A 19,250-nucleotide genomic window follows, 5' to 3' on the forward strand; every position below is an offset into this window, starting at 1 on the left:
CGATGTGAGGTGGTGGAGTATTGAAACAGACGACCATACATCCAGGGTGGCTTGTCCTTTCGTCGTATCGGTCGCTGGGCTTCGCGACGACGACCAGCGTTTGAAATCAGACTTAAATAATGGCGAATGAGGAAATGAGGGCCAAAAAAGGCCCAAAAGATCTCTGTAGCAAAAAGAAACAAGTTATGTCGTACGCTAGCAAGACGATGGAGTCTCGAACTGACGAACTTGGACAGCTGTGACTGGCAAAAAGCGAAGCTCACCGAAGTGATGTTAATATCAAGGAAGATTTGAATAATCAATTAGTTTCGCTACTTCGCTAAAAGAAGTGACAATTAGTTTTGCTTATAAGGGCTGGTGGCTATGGCTGGATGCCTGGTCCGTGGCGTTGGTAGCGTGTTGACTACGAGGTGGCGTAGGACTGGGCGGTGGGTGGGTGGCTGGCGTCGTGGGAGATGAGCGTGAGTACGTGGGACGTTATTGTAGAAACAAGCTCAACCGCTCAGTACTTCGTATTAGAGCTACTAAACGGAAATGGGCATATGATGGAAATTTGGATATGGGACGGCGTATGGACATGCATTGTGGGCGAATAATACGCTGTATGCATAAAGAGGTAGGCCGGCGTGGAACACAGGGAGCTTCAAAGGAGATCAAAACAAAACTAGGATTTGTAGGATTGGCAAAAAATAAATAATCAGGTAGCCCAGGAGCGGTATTCGAACACAGAGGCCCAGGCCAAACCCCTCTAACCCAAAAAGCGAAGCCTCCCGAGAGAGGCCAATGATAACCCGGTTGTTTATGCCGGACCACTGGAACGATCCATTGGATTGATTTGACTTGAACGTTGCTACTTCGCTGAGGAAGAATATTGTTACTTCGGTATATCAATCAAGCTTTTCTTGGTCTGCAGCTGGAATCGATTGGTTGGTGAGGGCGAGAAGTGGGCGGGGGTGAGTACCTGGAGAGTGTAGGCAGCCACAGGCGAGAAGCGCCGGCAACCCGGATGACGCAGACCGAGCTTCACGATGGAAATGTCAACGAGTGCGAGGGGATAATGATTTATTGATTTATTACGGATTAGATGGAGAGAAAGGACGGCAAATAAAAATAAATAAAAAATACAGTAGAAATAGACTGTATATCCAAAAGCGAAATAACTTGGACTTGAACAGCAAGCCTCAAGCCCATCTCTGTCCCAAAAAAGCGAAGGACGGGTATCAAGAGCGATCCTCCCTGTTGGTCATAGGGTCGCACTGCTCGGCCACATCTCAGTTTCATTGTAGAATGACTACTTCGCTGGGAGAGGAGAAGGTTACTTTGGTATATCAAGGTCAATCACTGTCTGTGGATGCAAATCACTTGGTTGGGGCGAGAGAGGAGTGGGTCGAGGGCCGGTGATCATAGGCGAGCAACCCGGATGATCAGAACGCGCTTCGTCACGCAAGAGAGAAGACAAAAGAGAAAAAAAAGAGCAATCGTAAAAATTAAAATATGGTTGAAAGAAAACTAAAAACACGAGTAAATAGATGAGCATGGGCAGGCGCTAGGTCAAAAGCGGAATCCCTTGATCTCGAACAAAGGGACGAATCCAGCTCTATCGCCCGAATAAGCAAAAAGCGAAGGCCGACGAGGGCCATCACGAAACGCCCACTCGACTACAGAAACTAGGTATGGTAAATCTCGCTACTTCGCTGAGAGACCAGATTGTCTCATTGGTATATAACGGCTCTATTTTTTGATGTTGGATGGTGGGGTGAGACGTGGGCTGGATGCCTGGAGCGTCAAGGGACCAGGCAGCCACTTGGGGATAACCCAGTGTGAGCCATACAGGGATGACACAACGAGCACTCTTCGCCAAGGAGTAATAAAAGATGATAAAGAGACGGTCATTAAAACAAATTACACAACTGGGACAAAAAGGAACTAAAATTACACACGCAAGAACAAGCGGGGGTCAACGGTCAAAAAGTGACGACAGTTTCGAACTCAGGGTCCTACGTTATAGATGTCACCAAAGTAGCAAAAAGCGAAGGCTTCCCAAGGAAAGCTTAATGTGGTAAACGTTTGATCGGAATCAAGCATCAAAATGGCCGTTAAGGCAGACTGTGTGATCTACTACTTCGCTGGGAGAGTCTGACGGTACTTTGGTATATCAGGGCTCGTGTTAGTCGTTGGGTGGTGGGGCGAGAAGTCGGCGCAGGACGCCAGGAGCATCCAGGCCGCAGGCAGCAACACAAGATGAGCCACAGCATATTGTGCCTCATGGGGAGGATGGAGATTGACGTGATGATCAAATGAAATACTAATGGAATCGAGATATATTTTTATCTACGGCATTTAAAAATTGCAAACACGAATTAAATAAGGACTAAGAACACGTCAAAAAGGGAGAAACGCCTTTCGAACTCAAGGCTCTCCGTGATTGAGGCATGTCGCCCAAAGCAGTAAAAAGCGAAGGCTTCCCAAGGGAAGCTTAATATGGTAAACGTTTGATCGGAATCAAGCATCAATGGTCCGTTAAGGCAGACGGTGTGATCTGCTACTTCGCTGGGAGAGTAGTCAGCTGGATTTGGCTATAAGGGAGGGTTCGGATGCCAGCGCTGGTGCCTGCTGGGATCTGGGACAGTACATAAGATGAGCGCTGAGGTATTTGTGCTATGATATGCAGCGGCACAGGTGCTAATACATATTCGGATTGTGTAATGTTCTGGATGCCTGCCTACCTCACTCTCTTGATCAAGATAGCTCACAGAACGTCCGCCCGCCCACCTCAGTACCAACCCTTACTTTGGCCCTTCTACTTAGACGCTTATCGTCACCAGCAGGCTACATCGCCTTAGAGAACGAGCGATAACCGGAGCAGAGAAGGACAATTTGTAGCACGCAACCAAGACGGACACCAGTTAACCGAGGGCAAGTAAGCTACCCTAGACTAAGGAATCTTAGCTCCGGATGCAGTTGGTGGAAGCGATTGCTTCTGCCACAGCCGCCACGTTCTTTCAAGATCGTGAATTTGACGTTGAGATTCTTGGATATTATCTAGTCGCTGCTAGCCTGATGACTGGGGTGTTGAATCTCCCTTCCTCAGCATGAAGCGTCCCATGCTAGCTCTACTCTAAGTGCTATCGGCTCAGAGTCCTAACCACTCGAAATCCTTGTCCACAACTGCCGTGCTCTCTAGACCCTCGACATGACCAATGCTAATGCCATAAGTTCCCCTTTCAACCTTCCATACGTTCTTTGCAACGTCCCAATGACTAAGGGATTTCTTCAGATCCAGTACAATCTCTACCTCCTTCGAAGTTCCAGGCTCGAGTGTCACCTTGGTAAACCCTCTGAGTGACTTCGGACGTGATACTGGCGTATTGATGGGTCGGACGTAGACTTGGACTGCCTCTGCGCCGACCACACTTCCTGTGTTCTTCAGGTTTACCTTGACGATAAACTTGTCCTTCTTTTCGATGTTGCCGATACTGCTAGACTCGACGACGAGATCGCTGTACTGGAAAGTGGTGTAGGAGAGACCGAAGCCGAATGGATATCTGTGGCTAATTTCGGTCGTGTCGCGGCGATACCCGACTTGGAGTCCCTCATTGAGATGCAAGTCGATAGTACCATCGGCAGCCTGAGTGGCAGGGAAATGAGAAAACGAGCCGACGTCCTCCAAGCGCTTCGGCCACGTCGTAGACAACTTTCCACTTGGGTTCACCTTGCCCAACAGAACATCTACAATAGCTGCGCCTCCCTCTTGTCCCAGGTAGTGAGCGTGGACAATCGCATCAACATCGTTGACGAATGAAGACACATCCAGAGGGCCACCGCTGTAAAGAACCACAATGGTTCGCTTGCTGGCAGCCGCCACAGCCTTCACCATGGCAGCTTGGTTGCCTGGGAGGCTGATGTCAGGCATGTCTGCGCCTTCTCCCTCATGCTCCGAGTTTCGTCCCGCGAAGACGATAGAGACGTCCGATTCGGATGCAATTGAGACCGCTTCCGCAATAGCATCCTCGTCAGAGAAGGCGTACTGAAAGCAGAGACGTCCAATGTGAGGGGCAGGCTCGTTGGGCTTTTGCTTTACAGACGTCCAGGATTGAATGACCAGTTTGATGGAATATGATTTCCCGGCTTGCATGGGATGCGCACATGATTTCTCTAGTTTGAATGGAGTGAACAGGAAGTCTTCGGCATTGCAGTTCGGGGACGGTGCAGACAAGACCTGATACCACGATTAGCTTTTCCCACAATAACAGACTGGGAGAAAGATTTACCTCGGAACTATCTACAAATAACTTGAATGCGCCGGTTGTGTGTACACCAATGGTATGATTGCCGGTGGTTTCCGGAGTCAAGGTTGTGCTTAGCTCGTATCTGAAGCCAGCTGCATCCAACCCAGGTCTAATACGACCCAGCATCGCAACTTGACCATGGCTCTGGAACTCTTTGAGTACAGGAGAATCAGGAGACTTGTTGTTGTAATATGTAACGTCAACTCCATTCTTTCCGTTCTCTGCCCTAATCAAGTCGGTGGGTATGGTTGGAAGAAGCTTGTTGCATCGAACGCCAGCAGCGAATTGAACAAGCTCCGACTGAGGATGCGCAGCGTCGATGAAGTCTAACGGCTTCAGCACGTATTGCGGAGGTGCGAGGGAGCTTCCTCCGCCGCCCACAGGAGGGTCAACTGCTGGCTGTCCAACAATAGCGAGCTTGGGAGCTTTCGTCAGATCCAACGGCAGGGCCTCGTTCTCGTTTTTGAGCAAGACAATTCCCTCCGAGGCAACCTCACGGGCGACGGAGATGGCTTCTTTAGTGGTCAAGGCCGGCTTGCGATCGGAACTGGTCACTCTGTCAATCCATTCCAGCATCTTGCGTGCGCATCGATTAATATGCTCCTCGGTGACTTGGCCCTCTTCGAGGGCTTTGAGAAGTCGGGGTCCACGGAAAATGGATGGTCCAGGCATTTCTAAATCCTGGCCGGCCAAAATAGATGCGGCCGTAGACACAGTACCGAACCAGTCAGACTGGATGGCACCGCCATAGCCCCATTCTCCACGGATGACCTTCTCAATGAGTGGCGTCTCTGACGTATAAACACCTTCGACTTTGTTGTACCTTCATGCAGTTAGCATTGCGCTTCTTCCGTTCCATTGTGATGTCGGTGGGAGTCAAGGTGAAAACTCACGACGTCATGATGCAGACTGGGTTAGAATAAACAAGAAGCTCCTGGAAAGCTGCCAGATATAGTTCCCGTAGCGCGATGCCGCCTGTAGGGTCAATGACATTATACGCCCTCCTGTGGTTCTCGGCATCGTTGGCGACAAAATGCTTTGCACATGCGCCAACTCCCTGCTGCTGGATACCGTTGATCATGGCGCCACTCAGCCGGCCTGTGAGATAGGGGTCCTCGCTGAAATATTCAAAGTTTCGTCCGCAGCGTGGGTCACGATGCAGATTGACACCCGGGCCCATGATAGTTGCTATGTCTTTCTCTCTCGCCTGGCTGCCGAGCGCTTGGCCGAGGCGATAGCTCAATTCCGGGTTAAAGGTAGCTCCAAAGCAGCTGGTACTTGGGAAGCAAACGGTCTTGGGACCACCGCCTGCCAGAACATCGGCGACTGTGTCACCGGCATCAATGGCCATGGCGTCCTTGACACCATTTACTCCCTCAGCTAACTGTGTCCACACTATTAGCCCAGCTCATCATCAATGATGTGCTGAGCATGGCAGCAAATTCTTACCTTGAGGGAAGGAATGTCTAATCGAGGGATTCCAGCTGTGGTAGTGAATCCAGAACCCGCGAGAAGAGAGACTTTTTCTTCAATTGACAGCTGGGCCAACTGCGCCGTCACTTTCTCGTTATTGTAAGGCAGAGAGATTCTCTCGGATGCCTCCGCAAAGTGCCCCATATTTGGGAAGGGAGGATGTTGAGAATCCTAAGCTTTGAGTAAAATGGCTGTGTTTACTTGAGTTCCTGGGGTAAAGGCACCACGATTAAACAATATCATGAGTTTTGGTGTGGTGTGCTTTGCCTTCAATCAACACAGGTTAATAAGAATGTATTATTTATACGTTCGGGCCTAAAAGCCTCCAGGAATACCTATAACGGACCACCTTCCGAAGGACTTGCCATCTCCACAACTTGGTGTTTGCCTGTCACTCCATCGCCCACCTTCCGGGATCTCCGAATATCTATCGGCTGTTCCGTAATCAGAGTCAAAGCATAGCTGTGCTGTTTGGTGCCGTATTGCTAGCGTGATCTCTCGGAATTAAACCAAGACTAAAACCATCCACCGCGCCAATCTAGATCATCATTCTTTGTGCCGCACCAATAGGGTCAAAGCAGCCACAGGGTAAACAGAATGACATTCAGGCTATTTTATTGTGCTGCTCGGAAAGTGGTCCCGTCACTAAATGGCTGGCTGTTACGCAGACAGGCGGCACATCTAGCTTCTTGGCCGTCCGAATAGGACTAAATTACTCGAATGGACCCCTTTAGAAGCGTTCGTGATAGTATCTCTCATGTTTACTGCGCCCTTGTGATATAGAAGCCTGACTTGCCACTCAAACGCTACTCAAGCCACCTCGGGTTGTGGCCCGCACGAATCCTCTTTGCAAGTACCCTGAGTTCACCCCGGACTGTGTCGAGTATGGGGAAATGGATTTCATGTATAGAGGCACTAGGGTACTTAGATCCTTAGATCTCTTCTTGAAAGAGCGTTTTCATTTTCACAATTAGATCTCATTCTTCTCCCATTAGTAAAACCCTCCTATCTCGTCTTTATATTTCCCGTCATCTTTAAAGATGGAGGCTGACAAACCTGATGAAATCTATCTCAAGTAGCGAGATGGCAAGCTCGAGGTCGAAGAGGGCATCCAGCTCTATGAATCGGAGCGTGACATGACTCTGTGGCAGGTCGCGAAAGCCCATCGCTTAATCCTGTTGTATGGTGAGATTCAATCTCGTCACTCGGCTGTTCTGGCTAGATTGATGGCAACTAAAAAGCTCAGGCTGCCATTCTAGTCGTCATGTTCGCTTTTGTCCCTGAGTGAGTGCATTGGTATTAAATAATTGAAAATCGTATGACTAACCTCTACTTGCTAGATCTCCCGTCTACCTGATTAATCAAGGCCGACTCGACCAAGCGAAGAAGTCTCTGCATACTCTCCATGGGAAATATAACTTTATCGATGCGCGATCCGCTCATCTGATGCACGTCATTCGACACGAAAACTCTGGCAACCAGATTGGGGCTGGAAACTACATTGATTGTTTCAAAGAAACAAATCTCAGGCGCACATTGACCGTCGTTTTTGTCCTTGGTGGTCTAAATATCTACGGCGCTCAGCTTCTTGTCCAAAACATTTACTTCTTGCTCATTGCCGGCCTTCCATTTGTCCATATTCTCGACATTGGAATTGGCGGTATGGGACTTGGCCTCTTCTTCACTGTAGCTAGTCGCGATGGAGAAGCTCGGCCGCCGTCTCATCTTCCTGTCTGGCCCCTTCTTATCCGGAATTTCCTACTTGTTGTGGGTGGGTTGTATTACGCCCCCGGCTTGGGTCCTATCTGGGCTGTGGCTATCATTCTCAACTTCCTCATTGCTTGGGGAGTGTTGTCTTTCATGTCTGTCGGGTGGGCTACTGGCGCGGAACTTTCCTCCCACAAGTTGCGAGCTAAGACACAGTCCCTTGCTGTCATCTCTAGTGCTTACTTTGCTTGGTTCTTTTCTTTTATTACACCATTCAGGTATAGTGTGGACTCTGGAAACCTGGGGGCAAGGACTGGATTTATCTTTACGGGTCTTTGCACCATATACGTGGTTATGGCGTACTTTGTTGTGCCTGAAGCAGTGGTCCAAGTTCGCCTAGTTGGACTGGATGCATGAGAATAGGGTCCCGTCGCGGAAGTTTCAGGCTTTGGAGGAGGAAGCTAGGAGCGTGTTGGTTGAGTACGCGGCCAATTGAGTAGGTAATGAACCAGCATGAACCTTCGGGGTTAATTTTAGCTAAACATTTATTGCTACTGTCTCATCATGATTCGGATCTTCAAAAGTTGTGATAAAACAGAATGAGACTACTGGGACCTGAAGGGAGGGTTGTGTAAGTATCGTCCTTTCATTTTCCCAGCAAATATAACCTAAGGTGTGGTGTTCAAAGCAGCGCCGTAACGTCCGAGTGTGTATGCCTTCATCATCCTGTCTGCCCCATGCCCCCTTCCACTAATCTCACACAAGCAACAGCCGTTCCAGCTGCCATCATCCCCAATATTAACATCTGCAAGCCCTCCCAGATACATCGCCAACCCATCCCCTGGCCTCTAAGTACCCAGCTCTTCCCTGATCCGAATGTGAACAAAGCGATCAGACAGAGACAAATGCTCCAACGCAGGCCCATCCCAACTGTGCTAGCAAGGAAGTACGGACAAAGTGGAATAATACCACCGATTGCGTAGCCGACGGAAATGGACAGGCCGGAAAGAAGAGGAGAGATTGGAAGAGCGTCGGAGGTCGCGGTAGAGAGTTTGTCGTTATAGGATTGAAGGCCGGCAGCAACACGTACTGCTCTCCTAGGTTCATCTTGCAGAGTTGTGAGGATTATTGATACGATCGCTGGATGAAGATCCAGCGGCTCGAGATGACGGCGTACGAGCTCCTCTGTGTCGCCACTGAACTTCTCCGTGACCTCTGGGCTGGTAATGGTCTCGTGATTCCCATCATAGCTGAGCATCCCTCTCGCCTCCTCCTCATCATCGACATCGCTTTGTTGCTGACTCGGCCGTTGCACTTGGGGGACTTCATCGCGAGCAGCCAAGTACCCTCCGATGCCCATGCTGATGCATCCTGCACATAGCTCTGCCAAACCACCAGATATGACTGTGTCGGTGCTGCCGAGGGAGCTGAGCCCAGCGGTCAAGGCGAATGGGACGGTCAACCCATCTGAGAATCCGAGGGTGAAGTCGGAGAGGAAGCGGGTGAGGGATGGACTCCGCGATAGCTTCATGGCTTGCTATTTCTGCAGATAGATCAAAGGAATGGAGAAAGAGTGAGTGACAGGATCTCAATCCCAAGCTCGCCGAGGTCATGGACAAAATGCACGGCAGTCTGTTCCGTCGCTTCCACCTACACCACAGCGATCCACATGCAAGCTCATATCTACTTTCCTCTTTGGCTCGCTCGTCTCGGCCTTCGGTGACGATCCTGGATAGCTCTCAGCTGCTTCCCGCCATCTCGGCATCTTGCTGCCGTTCAGACCCTGCACGCAAACGGCAAGGGTAGAGGAGCAGTCCCACAACCCTGTGAAGCATGCATAACGCTCCATTCCCGGCTTATCAACGCCCACCATCTCATTCGCCTCGTCCCGGACGCCCCTGGACCGATGACAGTGGATCCATGGCGGGAGGCGTTCCTGGAGAAGACGTTACAGCCACAACCGACGGAGTTGGAGGCACGTGGGTGGAGAATCCTTGTTGCGATAAAGCTTGTGTGCCGATCTTCCATCGACTTGGCGACTTGGCGAGATCTCGCGCATACGTCATTCGTCCGAACAGCTTTCACAATGTTTACATGTCAATTGTTACTGTACGCCATTGTCCGCGTCAGCTTTATGCGCTGTCACTTCTAATTACATGCTTAATTGTAACTGTCGGTATGTAATTGCTTCCTATTATGCTTCCACACAGAGGACATCGTCTATCTACAGGCCGAGAATAGAAGTACAGCTACTTATGCGACAGGGGCATAACCCTTGGGGGGGCTAAGCCCATCGGGCAGCTCAATGGTATCCTTGTAGTACGTCGGCGCCTTGCTCTTCTTCCACTCCTCCTTCACGGGTCCGTAGACCTTTCGGCCGGAAAAGGTGTGCTCAAGGTCCAAGTTGGGCGCAGGGTACCTGGAGTTGCCGCCATCGCTGTTGAAGTAGCCCGCGTACGAGAAGTTCCAGAACATGCCCTCAAACTTCTTCTCCGACGTCCACTTGCGGATCTTGTCGCCCGTCTTCTTGCCAACCATCTTGAAGACGTTGGCGCCGACGTCCCAACGTCCAAGGGTGGGGAGATCCCAGTTGGCCTGGACGGTGGCAATCTCCGAGTAATGGTTGTAGAAGCTGTTGTCGGTGGTGCCGACAAGGTTCTTGGGAACGGCATCGCCGACGAGGATGGCGAGGATGTTGTTCTGGATAGCGTAGGTCTCGTTCTCATCCCAGGTGATCAGGACGAGCGTGTTGTCCATGAAGTGCTTGTCCTCCATGAGAGGCCCCAGGAACGAACGGCACCAAGCACCGGCGACAGTAGCAGAGGTGTCGTGGCCGTCGGAGGTCATGTTGGGGGTGATGAACATCCACTGGGGCAGCTTGTTTGCCTTCAGATCCTTGTGGAACATGGACTGCTTGGTGTCAATCATGGAGAGGTTCTTGATCTGCGACAGGCGCTGCTCAGAGCTGGCCACCTTGTCAACCAGGACGGCGGGGTTGTGCTTTCGAACGTAGTCGTTGGCTCCGTTCTTCTGGTTCACCCAGCTGAAGCCCTCGTACCCAGAGTAAGGCATGTCCTCCTGGTACATGCCCCAGGAGACGCCACGGTGCTCGAGCAGGTCAATGACGGTGGAGATGTTGGCATCGGCGCGATTGAAGGCATCGTTCTGCATGCCAAAGTAGTCACCGGCAATGGCGGCTAGGTAGTTTGGCTCCGAAGGATGGGTGACGCCGAAGTAGTTGGAGAGCGTAATGCCCTTGGAGGCGAACCAGGCAAAGTTGGCTGGGTGGCTTTAGCATGAGAACTGGAATGCGAGGAGGTCAATTACTTACGGTCTCCAATGGCCTTGTCGTAGTTCTCGTTCTCGAAGTAGATGATGGCAATTCGATCAAACGACTTGCCCTTCACCTTGCTGGTCGGGCTGCTCGTCTTGGCCGTGGCAGCCGCAGCAGCAACCTCGGCGGTTCCAGTAGCAGTGTACTTGGTCTCCCACCCGGTGACTTGGGATGGCTTGTTATAATCCGGCTTGCGAGGGCTAGCAAGAGCAAGTCCGGCGACGGCCAGAACGGTGGCAGCTTTGAACAACATCTTGGTGAGCTGTGGGCAGTTCTGGGAGATTGACCGATGATGCAAAAGTTGGAAGTCGCCTTGATCGACGGGAACACCGAGGTTGATATCGACGTTGTCAACTATTCACACGGTCTTACAAAATGTAGTTCCCTTCGCCGAAGCCAAGCTCTTCATGGGTCTACTTCCGACTTCCGAGCCTGGTTCACGCCATCTCCACCGTCGGTCAAGGAAAGGTCCATGGTGCTGGATGAGCCTTCAACTCGCAGGCCCAGTTCAGCTTCGACTTCATGGGTCGGATGCCAATCCATTCTCCAATGGATGCACGTGTCTTCGAGGTTCGGAGTTGTGTGGGGTGATACACGCGGCGCTCGCGTGCCGTCTGATCCGGCGAGAAGGATGAAGATCCCAACTCCACCAAAAAAGTTCCCGCACTATCGGCCTGTGCAATGGAGACGAACGATGTGACCTAATGCTAATTCACAGGATTGTTACTGGCTGCCTCGTCCAACACGGCCGCCTCTTCGGGTGGTTGGTTGTTCGCCTTCCTATCTCATCCAAGTTGGACAACGAGTTTGTGCGGTTTGCTATGGTCAATTGCGACCTCTGACGATGCCATGGACGAGGGGACAGCAAAAAAATGAAGAAGACATGGACCGTCGAGCATGTTCTCTTCAAGAAACCCACGAAGCAACTGCGATGATGGCAGATGAACATGATGGCGCGACTCGTGCGAGTTCATCGGATGACGATCGAGCTCTCGAGCAGCAGCCATTCCTGGAAGCCCACGAGGACTCTGGCAATGAGGAGAAGAATCACCCAAAGAAGCAATCAATATTGAGCCATTGGCCAATGCGATTGTTCATCCTGCTCACCATTGTTTCGATTCTCGCACTCGGAGCTCTAGCTCTGGCATTCCAGCTCAGTTCTGCGAATAAATCTCACGACATTGATCACCAAGACCCATCCCAGCCAGCGCCCTCACCATCAGCAGGCATCCTCTACTACCACGAGGACATCCCCGAGACGCCTCAACTCCGCGATTCCGAAGAGTACGTCCTTGCTCAAACATGGGAGTGGGATGCGCCTCCGACAACGCGAGAATACAACTGGACTATCGCCTCTGCTACTCTCAACCCAGACGGAGTCTATCGGCCTATGATCCTCATCAACAACCAATACCCGGGGCCATTGATCGAATGCAACGAAGGAGACACCATCATCGTCCACGTCGATAACCAAGCTGTCAATGCGACAGCCATTCACTTCCATGGCATGTTCCAAAACGGCACCAATGCGATGGATGGTACCGTTGGCATCACACAATGCGCCATCGCCCCAAACTCGTCCTTCACCTACCAATTCGACGTGAAGGGGCAGTCGGGGACATATTGGTACCATGCACACCATAGCGCGCAGGCGTCAGATGGACTCTTAGGTCCCATGGTCGTACATTCGCCACAGGAGCGGACGCTTCAGAAGCTGGAGTATGCGACTGACAGAGTGGTGATGGTGCAAGACCACTACCACAACTTGACCTCGGACCTCCTCATGGAATATCTAGGGCCTGACCAGGAAAATGACGAGCCCGTCCCTGACAATGCCCTCATAAATGGCCGCGGCGTCCGCGATTGTGCAGACTTCGAAGGCTGGCCGTGCGACAGCACCAACCGCTCCACGCCAACATTCGATCTCGCAGCTGGAAAGCGCCACAGATTGCGCATCATCAACGTGGGCGCATTTGCAGAGTTCCAGATCCAGTTCGATGAGCATCCCTTCTATGTAACGGAAGTCGACGGCACGGATGTTCACCCCGAGCCATTTCATCGGCTGAATATCCTCCCCGCGCAGCGATACAGCGTTGTGATAGAGACGAATGTGACGACGGCGTCGGAGTTTTGGATGAGATCCCGAATGGTCACGCATTGCTTCACGAGACCTAATAAATACCTCCAGCCGGAGATACGGGCAGTAATCAGGTACACGTCTCCGGAGTCGAAGCCCTCGTTGGATGCGCCGACAAGCAAGGAGTGGCCCGAGGCAATCGAGGTCCTCTGTCGCGATCTCAACACCAGCCTCCTCCATCCAGTGGAGGCTATATCGCCACCTCCCGCAGATGATTTTGTTTTCCTCCGCGCCAACTTCGAAATTGGAGCGTGGCGTCTGGCAAGAGGGTTCTTCAACGACTCATCCTGGCATGCCAACGCAACACACCCGTCTCTGCACCGCTTCCTAGACGCCAGCGCTGGGGATGCTTCAATAGGGAGTCCCATCGGCCTCAACGAATTGGCATTCAATCGCCAGACAGAGATGGTCCTCCAAACAACCGGAATCCGCACGGTCGACATCTCAATCAACAACTTCGACGACGGAGCGCACCCTTTCCATCTCCATGGACACAACTTCTTCGTCCTCGTGCAGGGAAGCAGCGGCTACCCTCCTACGCAGGCCGAATTACCCAATTATCTCGAGAAACACGGATTGCTAGAGAACCCCCTCCGGCGGGATACCATTACGATTGAAGGATATGGGTGGGCGGTTATCCGGGTCACTTTTGACAACCCAGGCCTCTGGGCCTTCCACTGCCACAACACATGGCACGCTGAGTCCGGCATGTTGATGCAGGTGCTTGTCCGCTCGGACGTGGTGAGCGGCTGGGAGGTTGACCCGGAACAGAGAGAGATGTGTAAGCGGAAGGGTGTTGAAAAGGGCATGCGACCAGATGATAGCATATGGTTTGGACAATTTTAGACGAAGAAATGATGTGCCGAGGATTGTATATAAATAGAGGCACATTCCACCTGTAAATAGTTACGATTTTTGCCCTTCGAATTGCAGTGCACAATATCCTTGCAAGCGATCAGTAGCATAAAACATGTCCAATTCCGTACCGTTGCTTCGATATGTCGGGGAGGATGTGGCATCATAGGTGGGCCTGAATGTCAACTGAAGTGGAGGGGGAACAGAGGGATGAAAGAAAGGCGAAGATTGGGGTGGTTGAGCAACCCAAGCGATGCTTTGAATAAAAGAAAAAGGACAGTAAGAATGGTTTTCGAACTTGTGGCCTCCCTCCTCTGGCAACTTGTTCCCGAAACGGCAAAAAGCGAAGGCTGCCCGAAGGCGCCGATGTCTAGAGCGACGATCAGGTGAGTGACCATCGCCCGAACAAGAGTTCAGTGGTATCTGGCTACTTCGCTGGAAGAGGGAGCTATTGTTTTGGTTAATAAGGCCTGGTCTAGAGTGTTGGTTGGGTGCGTCTGAGCCGATCCTAGCCACTTGACTAGGGTGGTGATGACGGTCTGAGTCAGTCGGTGTCAGCCCACCGGGGAGTTGTGGCCTCAGTGTTGGTTGACAAGCTGATCCGAGAGCCAACAGTTGTGTCCGATGAGGCTACTGATTACTGGGGATTCGGAGTGGCTCGAGACATCTCGAGGTTGAGCGTGGCGGATATTCCGAAGGTTGACGACACCCCACCGGAAGTTCGTTACACCGCGGCCGGGGTGGAAGCATCGCGAACACGCCCCACGCCACCGCGTAGACGTCATAGGTGGCAGCTCCGGCCATCGCCAACAACCTGCCAGCAGAGCAGTTCCGTCACCACGCAATCCAATCTTCCTCCTCACCACTGAGTTCTTGTCGCGCTCAATTCATCCGATGCGACGTTGATTTCCGCGCGAGTCTCTCGTTCTCTTGTCTCGTCCGTCTTCGATCCGCCTATGGCCACCACTCGCCGTGCCGCAAAGCAGGCGGCCTCCCCCTCCAACTCCAGCGTCGAACCCATGGCTTCCGCCCAAGCCTCGGCCTCGACGCCGCGCAACTCGCCGTTTATTCCGACGCCCCTTGAGCGGCTCTTTCTCGCAGCGTTCCCCGTCGTGCTCGTCTTCGGCACCCTCTTCTCCGTCCTCTCTCCGGAGACGCGCTCGGCCCAGTACGATCCCGTCTCGCAGTCGCACTCGCAGGACCCGACGGCCGCGCCGAGCTACTTCGCGCGCAAGTCAAATATCTTCAATGTCTTCTTTGTCAAGCGCGGTTGGGCGTGGATTACCGTCGCATTCGCTGCCTTTGTCTTCACTCACCCCAGCACTGCCGTCGGGTCGCGCCGGCTCCGCGCCTCGCTGCGATGGGTTGCTGTCACCACTCTCTGGTTCCTCGTCACGCAGTGGTGCTTCGGCGCTCCCATAATCGACCGTGGCTTCCGATGGACTGGCGGCCGGTGTGAGTTCGCGCAACGGGAGGTCCAGATGGGGGATACTAGCATTGGAGAAATGGTGACGGGAATGGCGTGTAAAGCTGCAGGCGGAAAGTGGAAAGGAGGACATGATATCTCGGGCCACGTTTTCTTGTTGTCACTTGGAACTGCCTTCTTGATGCAAGAGGTGGGATGGCCAATCTTGCGATGGTCCGGCTGGCAGGCTGAGGAGAGGTGTGTCGTCATGTCCGACGGTGCACTGAAGAGTGCCAACGTTGAGGCCGAAGCGCCGGTTGGCCATGGCGCAGGAAAGCCTGCTCTAGGGCTAGGCACTAATTTTGCGCTCGGCGTGATGGGTTTAAGTATCTGGATGTTGTTGATGACGGCCATCTACTTCCACACCTGGTTTGAGAAGGTAAGTTCCCCCAACCACAGCTCCTACACGAAGATAAGGCTAACGGACCTTAGTTTACCGGACTCTTGACCGCGATAACGGCATACTCGATTGTATACACTGTTCCTCGGTTCGTCCCGGACATCAGACAGGTCATTGGCCTGCCGGGAATTTAATCCAAGCGGATGACACGGGGTGTTGTGGAATTGTGGAATACAACCATTAATGACAATGGGTTTAAATAGACATTAGAACTAAACAAATAATATCATTACTAATAAACTTACATCTCTCTAGATTGAAGTCAAAATTGTTTAAATTAACACCTTTAGTGGCCCAGACGAGACTTCCTAGTATCCACATGATCAATCGCTTACGTCCCTATCGGATCGGCAAAGACGATGCAAAATGTGAAGATTATTGACATTTCACAACATTCATAGCCAAATTCTGGGAAGGTACTCTGATTCAGGTCAGAAATAGCAAGGTACTAAAGGAATGCATTTGTGTGCGAAGAGAAACACTCGTCAACAACCTTTACTCCTCCTCGAAATCAAGAATTGGATACGCAACGTCAAAGAAAACCTCATGCAGTTCACCCAACAATGGTTGCTCAACTTTGCCACTCAGAACCTCGACGAACTCATCTCTTACTATGCACCTTGTCATCAGCTCAATCGTTTCAATATTGTCAAGGATCAAATCCTCGTCCCAGGAGTTATTCTGGATGATTGCTAGCTGTGATATAGCAGCCAGTTGCTCAATTTCTGGGATTCCTGCGATAAATTAACTTTCTGATGTGCAACTGGACTTCGAGAATTCTTACCACAGTCTTGGATACGCCCTGTTTAGGTCGTTAGTTGTAATAACACAAAGTAAAGGAGTCAAGGGCGAAATTACCTGGTGTCTCGAACGTAAACTTGTACACCTGTTTGACATGCATGAGATAGTCCCAAGGAGACAAAATCATTGTTTCGGGCTCCTTCGGTCTTTTGAGATTGTTCAAGGCAGTGTGATACATAAGCCGTGCAAGACTATCACTCTCGATGATGTGGGAGGCTGAGTAGAATTTTAATATATGATGACAGAAGGATGGGAGAGTGGTACTTACCGCGTGCGATGACGTCCTCAGGTCCGTCCTCCATTGTGTCTGACTGAAAAGGCAACCCATTCTTCTTCCCCATGATTCCCAAAGACCTCGCCTGTAGCTTGAAAGTCTCAAATCTTAGATGTTTCAGAAAGAACCACACGCGGCCAGGTGGAAGTCTCAAATAAGCATCAATAAGAAGACGGCGGTTCCGGTCCCTTATACGTTCGTCGACACCTTGAGACCAGGAATCGATCTTCACTCGTAGTTTCCACATAAGGCCGGACTGTTCCATGTCATACAACATCCCCTGTGCAGATCCACCTGAGACGCCTTCGTTAGACTGTTGTGCCGAGATCAAGTCAGAACGACATACCTAATGCTTTGTAGCTCCCCATGAGTTTCGTGAACTCTGGATTCGAACCTTGCTCATCTAGTTTCTGGAAGTGATTGCATATCTGCCTTCTCACAGCTTTTCCACGTCGAAACAACTCGTAGTGTGGAGTCGCCGGAAAGGACTGCACTTTCCAAACTGGCTTCTTTTCAGACCCCAGACTTCTCAACAGCGCTGCCAATTTGTTCAAGCATGAGAGTCGAGGCTCATCGCCCTCAGCGCTGACAATTTTTGTCAAAGGACATGGCTCTGTCAAGTACCATTCCAAACTTTGGCGGAACGCTGTTTCCGATTCAAAAACCACACTGGTGCAAGTGTAGGCATTGTCAAAAAGGATGGCATTGATTAGGAGGACATGTTTTGTTTCAATAGGGGAGAATTTAAAACAAAATTTGTGGTCCTTCCGTGTCCTGCCATCCTCTCCATCGAGATATCGCAACCGACCATTGACTCTATCAGCGTAGTTGTTCATTGCCTTGCTAATAGGAAGATCTTCGAGGATTGAATTCACTGGTCCTTTGTAAACCTTTCCAAGGGCCTGATAACGGCAGTCCTCACGCCACCTTTTCATGCCCGCATCGGCATCCTCTTCTGGCACCGACAGGAGGAAGCTCCTAAGCACGATGATCAACTTTGGCGATATCGGGGCAAATTCGTGGAGCGGGGTGTAGCCAACGCCTTCGGTATTCCCGGTTGCTTCGTCAGTAACAAAGGAATTAGGCCCTTCGAAGACGTTGAAACTGTTGTCCGTAAGGACGAATTCGTCATCAGCATCAGCAGGTGTGCAGATGGCCATGTAGGTGCCTTCGACATGGGTGATGAACCACTCAGCATCAAGGGGAAACATCTTCTTTGGGAGTTCAAAGATCCATTTCTTCTCGGCATCCATCTCGAGTTCCATGATTGCTTTGAGATTGTCGAACCAAACATCGATTGGCCGTTTGTAGCCCTTTTCTTCCATGTAGTCATTTAATACCTCTCGATCATCTGAGTTGTAGGTATCTCGACTTTCGTGGTAGAAACGGCGATGGAAAGTGGATCCGCGATACTTCAAGATGAAGAGGAACTTGCGGATGACGTTTCTCTCGGCGCGAGTAAGCCAGAGACCACTTTCGCGTTGCTCAAAGGACTTGACTATCTCATGGAAGATGATACTGGCAGACGATTCAAGCCTGGAGAACATTTGTTCCACGTGTTGCTGCTGTTTTGGGGTTGGTTGGCTTGTGTCTCGATACATGTCCATCTTCCCGAGAATCCGCTTGACTGGCTTTTCGCAGATGACGGGAGGATTCGCAGTGAGGTCAACATTTCGAACGACGCGATCACCAGGGTACATGCCCTTCTTGTATTTCCCCTTCGGTCGCTTCGACTTTTGCCCAGGTATCTTTGGCGGGGCGTATGGGTGGGAGAAGTTGTGCAAAAGAAATTGCGGGACGAAGTGGTGATACTGGGAGTTTGGTGCTTGAGCCATTGTCGACATTTGTGGCTTGTAAAGGGCAGTGAGAAGGAGTGAACTGAAATGTGTGCCAATGGAGAGTCTTGGAAAGGGAAGACAGGTCCCTTTGCCGACATAAATGCCTAAAGTATGGACGGGCGGAGGCCGTCGAACGGCTTTGTATTCATTTGCGGCCTACCATGGCGACGGCTCAGAGGCACCAATGAAATGAAGTTGCTGCCGGAGGCCCTCTGCTCCACTGGGAATCGGGGGATCTTGCCCCCGATTGCAGGATTATGCCGCACCCTTCAGGCCATGAATAGTAAGATCAACCCAGGAGCAAATCATAAAGCGACACGAGTTCAGCGACAAAGGCAACAATCAAGGCCAACGCCGAAATGCAAAAGAAATTCTACCCGAATGATTCGATGCACATGTGATTGGCGTGTCTATTCAGAGTTCTTCGCTAGCAGCTTATTGCAAAGAAGTAGACATTATGGGCTTCAGAATATGTTGCAATTATGCAGAGTTTAGTACGCCAACATGGCTTCCTGTGGAGAATAGACTACACTGAATGAGATTTCAACAAAAGCTTTCTGATCTAAAAGGTACAAAAACGTAAAAATAAAAGCAAGAGGCCGAGGTCATTGTCCGCACAGATAATGATGAATAGAAAACCCAAGAATAACCCAAATGCCTGGTGTTGGACGAGTGAA

At 51.1% G+C, this 19,250-nt stretch overlaps 7 protein-coding genes across 7 annotated transcripts; 3 read left to right on the forward strand and 4 right to left on the reverse strand.

Moving 5' to 3' along the window:
• Positions 1–3,133: 3,133 nt before the first annotated feature.
• BGZ61DRAFT_526149 (glycoside hydrolase superfamily) lies at positions 3,134–5,906 on the reverse strand (the record flags this gene model as incomplete). Its single annotated transcript, XM_046252907.1, has 4 exons — positions 3,134–4,219; positions 4,272–5,112; positions 5,183–5,673; positions 5,739–5,906. The coding sequence occupies 4 exons, from the start codon at positions 5,904–5,906 to the stop codon at positions 3,134–3,136; spliced, it is 2,586 nt and encodes an 861-aa protein (XP_046112942.1).
• Positions 5,907–7,026: 1,120 nt separating this feature from the next.
• On the forward strand, positions 7,027–7,886 carry BGZ61DRAFT_471500 (uncharacterized protein; the record flags this gene model as incomplete). The annotated part of the gene is made up of 2 exons (XM_046248225.1): positions 7,027–7,046; positions 7,103–7,886. 2 exons carry the CDS (start codon positions 7,027–7,029, stop codon positions 7,884–7,886), a joined length of 804 nt encoding a protein of 267 aa, XP_046112943.1.
• Positions 7,887–8,125: 239 nt separating this feature from the next.
• Positions 8,126–9,072, reverse strand: BGZ61DRAFT_439670 (Ccc1 family). The gene has a single exon (XM_046244385.1). The coding sequence runs from the start codon at positions 8,998–9,000 to the stop codon at positions 8,191–8,193; it is 810 nt and encodes a 269-aa protein (XP_046112944.1). The 5' UTR covers positions 9,001–9,072; the 3' UTR covers positions 8,126–8,190.
• Positions 9,073–9,722: 650 nt separating this feature from the next.
• Positions 9,723–11,056, reverse strand: BGZ61DRAFT_337361 (phosphoesterase family-domain-containing protein; the record flags this gene model as incomplete). Its single annotated transcript, XM_046239041.1, has 2 exons — positions 9,723–10,750; positions 10,801–11,056. The coding sequence occupies 2 exons, from the start codon at positions 11,054–11,056 to the stop codon at positions 9,723–9,725; spliced, it is 1,284 nt and encodes a 427-aa protein (XP_046112945.1).
• An 831-nt stretch (positions 11,057–11,887) lies between these two features.
• On the forward strand, positions 11,888–13,786 carry BGZ61DRAFT_336986 (multicopper oxidase; the record flags this gene model as incomplete). The annotated part of the gene is made up of 1 exon (XM_046239014.1): positions 11,888–13,786. The coding sequence occupies one exon, from the start codon at positions 11,888–11,890 to the stop codon at positions 13,784–13,786; it is 1,899 nt and encodes a 632-aa protein (XP_046112946.1).
• Positions 13,787–14,751: 965 nt separating this feature from the next.
• On the forward strand, positions 14,752–15,794 carry BGZ61DRAFT_489137 (inositol phospholipid synthesis and fat-storage-inducing TM-domain-containing protein; the record flags this gene model as incomplete). The annotated part of the gene is made up of 2 exons (XM_046250175.1): positions 14,752–15,639; positions 15,693–15,794. The coding sequence occupies 2 exons, from the start codon at positions 14,752–14,754 to the stop codon at positions 15,792–15,794; spliced, it is 990 nt and encodes a 329-aa protein (XP_046112947.1).
• Positions 15,795–16,068: 274 nt separating this feature from the next.
• On the reverse strand, positions 16,069–18,730 carry BGZ61DRAFT_408910 (uncharacterized protein). The gene is made up of 5 exons (XM_046243203.1): positions 17,082–18,730; positions 16,730–17,029; positions 16,519–16,677; positions 16,445–16,462; positions 16,069–16,394 (listed from the first exon to the last, which is right to left on the reverse strand). Exons 1-5 carry the CDS (start codon positions 18,577–18,579, stop codon positions 16,156–16,158), a joined length of 2,214 nt encoding a protein of 737 aa, XP_046112948.1. The 5' UTR covers positions 18,580–18,730; the 3' UTR covers positions 16,069–16,155.
• Between the last annotated feature and the right edge of the window lie 520 nt (positions 18,731–19,250).

Source organism: Ilyonectria robusta (genome assembly GCF_021365365.1).
Source record: "Ilyonectria robusta strain PMI_751 chromosome Unknown BGZ61scaffold_1, whole genome shotgun sequence".
In the NCBI taxonomy this organism is placed as follows: Eukaryota; Fungi; Ascomycota; class Sordariomycetes; order Hypocreales; family Nectriaceae; genus Ilyonectria; species Ilyonectria robusta.

Bases quoted from the DNA above. Each gene is read 5' to 3' on its own strand.
- BGZ61DRAFT_408910 (XM_046243203.1), bottom strand. From the start codon at position 18,579: ATGTCGACAATGGCTCAAGCACCAAACTCCCAGTATCACCACTTCGTC. The intron at 17,030-17,081 runs GTATGTCGTTCT...AAGGCGTCTCAG, and splicing joins GGGGAGCTACAAAGCATTAG to GTGGATCTGCACAGGGGATG. The intron at 16,678-16,729 runs GTAAGTACCACT...AATTCTACTCAG, and splicing joins TGAGGACGTCATCGCACGCG to CCTCCCACATCATCGAGAGT.
- BGZ61DRAFT_439670 (XM_046244385.1), bottom strand. From the start codon at position 9,000: ATGAAGCTATCGCGGAGTCCATCCCTCACCCGCTTCCTCTCCGACTTC.